Source organism: Sprattus sprattus, assembly GCF_963457725.1.
Source record: "Sprattus sprattus genome assembly, chromosome: 20".
NCBI classification, from domain to species: Eukaryota; Metazoa; Chordata; class Actinopteri; order Clupeiformes; family Clupeidae; genus Sprattus; species Sprattus sprattus.
In genome coordinates this window covers 8,014,453-8,024,452 of record NC_137918.1, presented here as the reverse complement: position 1 = coordinate 8,024,452, position 10,000 = coordinate 8,014,453, and the positions used below count along the sequence as shown (strand labels likewise).

General features: G+C 45.9%; 1 protein-coding gene across 4 annotated transcripts in view; it reads left to right on the top strand.

Annotated features, from left to right (window-relative positions):
* Nucleotides 1-10,000, top strand: part of pleca (plectin a) — a 144,600-nt gene that overhangs the window by 80,777 nt on the left and 53,823 nt on the right. The window contains exon 1 of one of the 4 annotated variants that reach the window (XM_080859426.1): nt 7,970-8,369. The exons of the other annotated variants lie outside the window; for them this stretch is intronic. Within the exon in view, the coding sequence (XP_080715552.1) occupies nt 8,219-8,369 (151 nt within the window). The 5' untranslated portion in view covers nt 7,970-8,218. Of the gene's footprint in view, nt 1-7,969; nt 8,370-10,000 lie in introns of those variants that run through there. 4 annotated transcript variants of the gene reach the window in all.

Sequence of the window (10,000 nt, the reverse complement as noted above, 5' to 3'; positions counted from 1 at the left end):
GCATTTGCTATGATCATTTACATGGATCCATTTGCTCTTATTCTGACTGAGTTTAGGTTAGGGATTATGAAAAACCCTTTGGTTTCTTTTGACTTTTTTTAACTTCACTGACAAGGCTTTGCCTTTTCCTTTGCCAAACACACTTGCTCTTAGACCATTTTGCCGTAACGCATTTGAGTGGGAGCAGCTCAGAGACTTGGTGTCTAATTATACCATGGCGTCTCCGGCAAGCACTGGAATGCACACGGGAGTCACAGCAGTTTGTGCCTCATTCCCTTTTGTTGGAGAGCCGTCTGGTTTTAGCGCGACCCTCTAGCTGGGTCACTGTGTGTGTGTGTGTGTGTGTGTGTGTGTGTGTGTGTGTGTGTGTGTGTGTGTGTGTGTGTGTGTGTGTGTGTGTGTGTGTGTGTGTGTGTGTGTGTGTTTGTGTGTGTGCGATCCCCTAGCTGGGTCAGTGCAGAGCATGAAAGTGCCCTGAGGCCCTGCTGTGTGTGTGTGTGCTGTGCTTGGTCTTCCTTTGATATACCTGTCAGCACTTTTGTGTGTGTGGGCCAGGTGGTTGGATTTCCCTGGTCAGATGGGGGTATTATGACAGAGGACTGTAAGGGGTGTGGCGTCTCCATGCTGTTGGCCCATGGGCATGGAGTAGAATGGACACAAAAACGTGTACACACCGCTTTCACAACGCTCTCACAACGCTTTCACAACGCTCTCACAAAGCTCACACAACACTCTCACGTTTACACAACTCTCTCACAACGCTTTCACAACGCTTTCACACCGCTCTCACAACGCTTTCACAACGCTCACACAACACTTTCACATGTACACAACGCTCTCACAACACTCTCACAACAATCTCACATGTATACATCGCTCTCTCAACACTCTCAACTCTCACGGGTACACAACGCTCTCACAACACTCAAACGTGTACACAACGCTCTCACAACACAAACAACACTCTCACAACACTCTCACGTGTACACAACGCTCTCACAACACTCACACAACGCTCTCATGTGTACACAACTTCCTACTTTGCTGTAGCCCTTGATGATGGTTATTGATACTATGGATACTAATTTGTGCACAAACTCATCCTATGCCTGTAATTAATTTAATCAAAATATTGAAATAACAAATATCAATGTAAACATGTAATTGACACCCCCACTGATCAAGATGCTTCCTGTTCCAGATTTGACATGGAAAATAGCATTGTTGTACAAGCATTGTTGTCAACTTCTGATTCCAATTCTATGCAAACAGGTGAGGGAGGGAAGAATGGGAAGGATGTCTACGTGTGTGTTGTGAGACGTGAGGTGTGTGGAATGGAGTGCGGTTTAAATTTGCATTTTATCCGTCAGCACCGCGTCAGACTGGTTTCAGCAACATCATTTAACTGATAAAGAAATAGGTGTGGTAGTTCTTAGGAAGCATGCGGGTGGTTGTCATGATAACAGGTCAGATCGTCAGCTGTGCAGGCATCGGTACCTTTGAGGAATGTTGAAAAGAAATGTTTTATTCTTGTTGGGTGAGATAGAGCGCTGAGAGAGAGAGAGAGTGAGTGAGTGAGTGACTAAGAAAGCGAGAGTGTGAGTGAGTGAGAGAGTGAGTGTGCGTGTGTGTGTGTGTGTGTGTGTGCGCGCGCGCGCGCGCGTGTGTGTGTGTGTGTGTGTGTGTGTGTGTGTGTGTGTGTGTGTGTGTGTGTGTGTGTGTGTGTGTGTGTGTGTGTGTGTGTGTGTGTGTGTGTGTGTGTGTGTGTGTGTGTGTGTGTGTGTGTGTGTGTGTGTGTGTGTGTGTGAGTTTGTGACTGTGGGGCAGGGACCAGATAGAAACTGATTTGACTGGTAAATGTGTGACTGTCATGACTACAGCTCTACTTCCAGAGACACACACACACACACACACACACACACACACACACACACACACACACACACACACAAACACACAGACACAGACAGAGACACTGTGCGTCTGCACTACACTCTATCCTGTATCCTCTACCATTCAATGCGTCTCTTTTGGCCCTTCCGGGCTCCTGTATCCTCACTTGGGCGTTGCCTTTGCTCTCTGCACTCATCACACAAGGGACTCATAGCAGTTATTGACTCAAAGCTGAACCGAACACTGCTCTAGTTGCTCTTATTGCATGTGGGCCTGATAACCATTACAGACTCAAAACAGAACCGGGCCAGACAGTCCCAGAATAGACTGGGCTGATTTCATGCTGCCAGTTGAGATAGAGGAACTTGTTCTAGTTCTAGTTCTAGCTGTGGTTCTAGTTCTAGTTCTAGTTGTGGTTCTAGTTCTCACTCTTCAGCTGAAGTGTATATGGAGTGAGGTTCTCCACTGGTGAAGGAGATTAAGGAGCCTGTTTTAGTTCTAGTTCTAGTTGTGGTTCCTGTTCTTACATGTGTATAAGTGTATATGGAGTTCTGCTCTCCACTGGTGGAGGAGATGAAGGAGCTTGTTCTACTTCTCGTTCTAGTTCTCGTTCTTCAGCTGAAGTATACATGGGGTGAGGTTCCTCAGTGGTGGGGAGACTGAAAAGGGTTTGGGGAGCTGTGTGTGTCTGCTGAGTCTGGGCCTATTGCAGTGGACAGGAGAGGACTGGACTGGACTGGACTGGACTTGACTGGACTGGACTGGACTGGAGAGGAGAGGAGAGGAGAGGACAGTAGAGGACAGGACAGGACAGACTAGGACAGGACAGACTAGGACAGGAGAGGACAGGACAGGAGAGGAGAGGAGAGGAGAGGACAGGACAGGAGAGGACAGGACTGGACTGGACTGAAGAGGAGAGGAGAGGAGAGGAGAGGAGAGGATAGAACAGGACAGGAGAGGACAGGATAGGACTGGACAGGAGAGGACTGGACTGGACTGGACTGGACTGGACTGGAGAGGACAGGACAGGACAGGACAGGACAGACTAGGACAGGAGAGGACTGGAGAGGAGAGGACAGGACAGGACAGGACAGGAGAGGACTGGACTGGACTGGACTGGACTGGACTGGACTGGACTGGACTGGACTGGACTGGACTGGAGAGGAGAGGAGAGGAGAGGACAGGAGAGGAGAGGAGGGAGAGGACAGGGGGATCCAGGTGAAAGGTGAAGGGGGATAGGTTTCATGACACAAGGGGGGGAGGGGGGGATTTACCCAGTATCTTAAAATAAAACCTTATGTCAACCCACTACCACACAAGTACGCACGCACGCATACACACACACACACACTCACGGGAGAGAAGGTTTCAAAACCCCCTGACCTCTGCAGACTCTATGTCTGTGTGTATCCTGGTAACGGCCACAACATTCAGTGGACACCCTTGACTTTCTTTCCTGAAGGTTACGGCTCTCTGCTCTGTGAGGCATGGCAGGTATTTGATGTGCAAATATCATGGACTTGGAGAGGGAGGGAGTGTGTGTGTGTGTGTGTGTGTGTGTGTGTGTGTGTGTGTGTGTGTGTGTGTGTGTGTGTGTGTGTGTGTGTGTGTGGGTGTGTGAGTGTGAGGGAGAGAGTGAATGTGCGTGTATTTGTTTGTGATTATTGAGAGTGAATTTGTGTGTATATATATATATATATATTGTGTGTGTGTGTGTGTTCTCTGTTAGGTAAGATGTGTACTGCTGCATCTCATCATGGTGTACTCCCTTACCCTATGGGACATCGTAAAATCTGTGCCATTAAAAATCTGACAATAAACACCTCTCTCTCTCTCTCTCTCCATCCCTCCCTCTTTCTCCCACTCTCTCTCACTGAGAGGAATGAGGAGCATCAGGAAGCAAGGGTGTTTGCACTGATAGATAAAGAGTGTTTGTGTGTGTGTGTGTGTGTGTGTGTGTGAGTGTGTGGGTGTGTGTGTGAGTGAATGTGTGACAGAAAAGGTTTGGCACTCTTACCTGTACTTCTAAAACAGTGTCACTCCCTCCCTCCCTCCCTCACTCACTCACTCTCTCACTAACTCACTCCGTCACTCACTCTCTCTCACTCTGTGCCGGTAACTTCAGTGGGTCCATGAGAGCCCTTGGCCTTGGCATTGGGTATAATCTGGGCTGTTTTTGTCCATTATTTAAGTCCTCAGCGGATGAAAACGCCCTGTTATATTGTGCACTGGCACACACAAGTGGAACCTTCAGACAGCTGCGGATGTTTGACGAACTCAGCGGAGATAATAAAGCTGTTATCTTATTTATCCAGATCATAAGTTAGTCAGAGAAGCTATTTTTGTATGTGGACGTCAAGGTTGCTCTCCAGAACGACTGCAGCCAGAACATCTTGTGATTTGTGATTATGTACATACGTAGGTTAGATATAAAAGAGCTTGTTTCTTTTGTCTGCTTTTAAACATGTATTTATCAAGAGCACATACGTATCTGCACAGAGCTCTTGATGTGAGGCGTCTATAATGAGAGAATGACTGAGCTGCATTTGGAGTCTGGGACATTGTGCATCTACCATTTCTTGACAACCTTGGATTTTTTCAGGGTTGTTTGCACAATGGTAGAGAATTATAAAAATGAACACTGCATGTCTCTGAAAAACTGAATTGAGAGCAAGGTGGACCGGATTTGTCTTTGTTTTACCAGATGGCTATGGTGAACTAAAACTAAAGATTCTCTTGAAGTCTTGTATTTAGTGAGGCTGATTGTGCTGATATTGTGTAAAATGGAACAGAACGGCCCCCAGAAACATGCTGTAAGATTCATTGCTTTGAATGAACAGAGTTGTTTGAAATCTCAAAATTGAATCCAAATGTCACTGTTGGGAGAGACAGAGAGAGGGAGGAGAGTGTGTTTGTGTGGGTGAGAGAGAGAGAGAGACAGGAAGCGAGAGAGAGAGAGGTTTAGCACGCGTTTATTAAACCGTCGTCTTACTTTCTGACAAGTTCAACATTAAAATCCCAAGCGCAAGGCAAGAAAGAGAGCGTTTTCTCTCCTGCATGTTGGCAAGTTCTTCTTGTGTCTGCTTCTCCGTCTCCCCCAGCACCATGCATCCATTCATCCTCATTTCATTGCATGACCTCCATTGTGTGCAGTCCAGTTCTGTGGTGCCCAGTTGTGTGGTGCGTGTGTGTGGTGCCAGTTGTGTGGTACCCAGTTGTGTGGTGCGTGTGAGTGGTGCCCAGTGGTGTGGTGCCCAGTTGTGCGGTGCCTAGTTGTGTGGTGCGTGTGTGTGGTGCCCAGTTGTGGGGGGCCCAGTTGTGCGGTGCCTAGTTGTGTGGTGCGTGTGTGTGGTGCCCAGTTGTGGGGGGCCCAGTTGTGCGGTGCCTAGTTGTGTGGTGCCCAATTGTGTGGTGCCCAGTTGTGTGGTGTGTGTGTGTGGTGATTGTTACTCGTAGGGTAAAGGCCGAGCTCCAGCCTGGGGGCCCACGCCCTTATGACTCACACTCAGGCTGTTCACTGCTGCCGCAAACACTCCTCCCCCCTTACGCTCATATTACTGTGGCAACGCGCTCCCCTAACGCTCATATTTCTGTGGCAAAACCAATGGATGCTCACCACCACACCAGTATTACACAAGACACCAGACACACCATCATAATAGCCAACTCAAAAATGAATCTGGGGCTCATTCATGTTGAGGTTTGTAATTTGCTTGCCTTCATTTATACAACATTTCTCCCCCTTTGTACTCAGAATGTAGTCCTCAACCTCAGTAGTATCGCACAGAACCGTCAGCGATAGAGAACTGGAGTGGATGTGGGCACCTTTGGCCTTTGAGAGGTCGCACAAACCTTGCAGTCTGTGAGAAGTCGATGCTGCATTTTCATCTGAAAGGGTCATATATAACAATCGCCAGTCGTCAATATAACAGTATAGAACTGTCATATAACAGTCGTCAATCTTCACATCACGCACAACTAGGCTGGTAGCTGACTGGTCAGACCATGACCTGATCAGACACGGATCTGAAACAGATCAGAAAGATTGATGTCAGACCTGGGCCAGGTAGTTTCAAGTGAACAGCGTTCTCAGTACTGTGTCTATGAGTCCTCTGAGCAACCTCGCTGAAATGCTGCGTGATAATGGGACTGATATTTCACCACAATAAGAATACTATAATGACACTGCAGTCATAAGGCATTCACGCTACATCATACAAGCACAAATATTTAATTGAATGAAACTGGCTTAATATTCTAGTACAGATATACAGTATATCCTGACTGGCCTTCAGCCATAGTGCTTAGTATCTTCTGAAGTTGGCAGTCTTATCTGCAGAGGGTTGCCGTGGCAGCAGGTTTAATACGCAAAATAAGCAGAAGCATACCTGTCTGGTCACATGTCGTGGGTTGATCACATTCCTCAGACGATGATGATTACTCATATCAGGGATGCCATCACTAGGCTGGAAGGAGAACTTCAGACCTCACAGCAGAACCTGCTCATCCCTGGTTTGAAGAATAGCATTCAGGGCATTTCTTATGTCGTTTTTCATTATGTTAAAAACCTGCAGTTGTGACTGACATGCTGATGTTGAGGAGTGGAGGCGTGATATTTGCATGGCTCATACATGTCATGCTAGCTAAGTAAATATTTACATGGTGCAGATCAGCTACAGTAGGCAATGTCATAACAGGTACTGTACAATGGTTTACAATAGAAATGCTTTTCCACTAATGTAGAGTTTGAATTAAGTCTACTGCATGTAGGCAGATATAATCCTTTTTCATCAAGTATGGGTTTGGCTATGGCATAAAAGTTAATATACAGTGAACAGCAGGAAACTTCTTCTGGAATTAGCCAGAAGTCTGTTTAGAATGGATCATTTCGAAGTTGTTTAGTTTTCCATAGGCCTGCTGAACCAACCACATTGTTAGTACAAACCTGCGGTCCAAATGGACTCCAGCCGTTACAGAACATCTGACTCACACCGATATTACTTTCGTATGTGTGGTGACTCACCGACACAAGCTATTTCCGTGAGATCTAAATGAGCTCTCCCCCGTTAACGTTTAAGTTAAACACTCATTTGACTTGTTTGGGGAGTTTGTTTACAATGCCTCAAAAGTCTACACTCATCTCATTTGTACGCTCTCTTTCGGAATGAACGCAAATGGATTGATCTAATGGATGAATTGGCTTTAATATATATATATATATATATATTAAAGCCAAATCATTTACACATATATATTGTGTAAGATCCTTTGTGCTTGCCTGTGCCTTAACTTTTTAAATAGATTATGCACTATGTTATGTTACAAGATGTGATACTCAGGGAAGAAGCTGAGATATGCTTTAAACCCTTTGGTTGAATTATAATGTTATTATCTTTGCAATATTACACTCCCTCAAAAAGTCAGAGCCTCCTTCAATACCCACAATACAGTGGGCGTGTAGCCTGTGTGACAGTGTGTTTAACTCGACACACACCTCACTAAATGCACACCCAAACATTGGCTGAGTCACCGCCCCACACTTCAAGCTGTCACAGTCGGTTTTACAGTCAGTTATCTCACTTTCACATCTCTGGTCAAACAGAATGGTCATAAAATGTTAAATGCGCCTATTTAGTCTTGACAGTAAAATGTTAATAATTTAAGAATGCTCAGTAGCCATCTTAAACGTTCTTGCTAGTGTTTTTTTGATAAACGTTTAAGTATATGACAAACTTTAAGTAACTATGAGTAAATAAGACGTAATTTAAAACAATGCTGCGTTGTTGGAATGTTTTCCCGCGCTCGCTATTATGAATAGGCAATATAATATTCCCGCCGGACTATCACCTGAAACACTTCTCTCTCGTGCGCCTTTGACACCATCCTAGGACACATTACGCAACGTCTGGAAAGTTACACATTGTGCCACATACACGAAGTAAAGACTTAACACCGCCCGCCCGGATGAACGCACTTATTCCGAATCCCGAATAGCCTGTAGTCTATCGGGGATATCCGTCCGAATCACATTTCAATGGTGTGAAGGAGCGGTGTGCTGCGGTTCTGTGTTCGGGAGTGAACGGTGAAGGGGGACCTCGCACTTTCACGCACATCAAAATGGGTTGGGCTACATGGAAATGAAGATTTCATCCCTTGCAATTTGAGACGACCCCGTTCTTCCCGCTGTCTCTCCTCGCCGACTGACTCAAAACAAAAGAACGTGCCCCGCGTGTTAGCTGCGGAGTTTAGTTTAGTTTAGTCTAGTCCTGTACTTTTCTTGGGGTACAGACAGACCCCCGGATTTTACTCGCTCTCGGACTGGACTATGGCTAGCTCGAGCAGCCTGTCCGCTGCTGCGGCGGCGTCTTGTTATGGTGTCTTTGATTTTGACATCATTTATGGTCGTGCGAATTACATTCATGAGATGACGTGCGGAGAAGTCGGACCGCACCTGTACAGCCGCATGTGTTGCGCAGGTAAGTGGAAAGCGTGGATCTTGCTCAGTTAAATCATATAGGAGGAGTTCGCAGGACAGGGGTGGGGGTGGGAGGTGGGCAGATCATGTTAACCATTCGCATGCCAGCGCTATAAAAAACCTTGCTGCCATCTACTGTCCGGTCTACTTTAAAATAGTCTTGTCTGGAGAAGGGAGTACTAAGCCCAGTTCCAGTAATTTACTGGCAACGGTTATGTTGTTACAACTTGTGTTGCAAGTGCAATCATGTATGCATTTTTTTTTTTTTTTACTTTTTCTTATTGACATTTCTGAGCAGACAATTACTCTCATTAGTGAATTTAAATGAATCAAACGAAGCCTGCAGTCATTCATTGTAATTTACACTGGGCAGCCAAAGCACTCTAATGTATGCAGTCACTTTAATGGATGTGGTAATGTGGGATCTTATGAAATCCCCGGGGAACAGCGCATATGTTCCGAAATGAGGTAGCCGTGGATACATTCTCTGGCTGTTCTGTGGAAACCGTAAAAAACACCCATCTATAAATATGTTCCAGCTTCTGTGTGTTTGGCATGCGTTGCCATGGGAACGGCCTGTGCATCCGCGGGGCTAAGCATAAGAGCAGAGGGCTTACTGAATATTGACCCTGGACGTGACTGCCGACGTCCCGCATAGCTGATGACTACGAATAAGCGAGAATGGTTTGAGTGGGGAGCAGAGAGAGAGAGTAAACGAACTAAAATAAAGGAAATATTGGTTTGTTTTGGTAATGTTGGTAAACATGGTCATGTTCTGTCAGGGCCTCTGATGTATAATTATTTGAGTATAGATCAGCAGCGAGGACTATGGGCCTTCAGCAATAGGAGTTTAGGTGGGCCAAACTGACTATGTGAACCGTTTTTATAAACTGTCATTTTATTGATTTTGAAAAAATTGAATGTAACCACAAGGGGGAGATAATTATATGATCTGGACGGACCTACAGAGGTTTGGTATCTATGTACAGAATGGAGAAAAAAACGTTATTTTTATTTAATTTAAGGCAAGGCTGCTTTCCCGTTTTAGTCACCCTGAAAAAGTGTTACTTTTTAATGATAGATCCGTGTATAGTTTACATTTAGTTTGAATCATTTAGCATCGCCGTTACAGGACAGCATAGAGAATGTACACCCCTGAGGTGACACTGTCTGAAACTCGGAGTGATTATGGTCCTAACCTGAGCCTGTGGTTTATTAGTTTAACCCTCTCTCTAAAAAACAGCCAAGAGCCAGCTACATACATGCCAATCGTACCTCATAAATCTGTGTGTGTGTGTGTAATGCAGATGTCTGTCTTTGTGTGTTTGTGTGTTGAAGTTCCCTTGTTTGTTAACATTCCAGTTTTCATGTGCTGGCACAGACTTTCACTGCACTGTTGCCTCCAGACTGAAACAGTCAGACAGGCACAGACACACACACGCACACACGCACACACGCACACACACACTCACACACGCACACGCACACACACACACACACACACACAGAAAGGCCCCTCAGGTGATAGGGACCAGAGGCAAGGGATGGGTGGGTGGGAGGGTGGATGGGTGGGCGGTGTTGGCAGTTGGGTAGGGCCGGGTGTGGCCAGAGGCTGTGCATGCCTGTCAGATG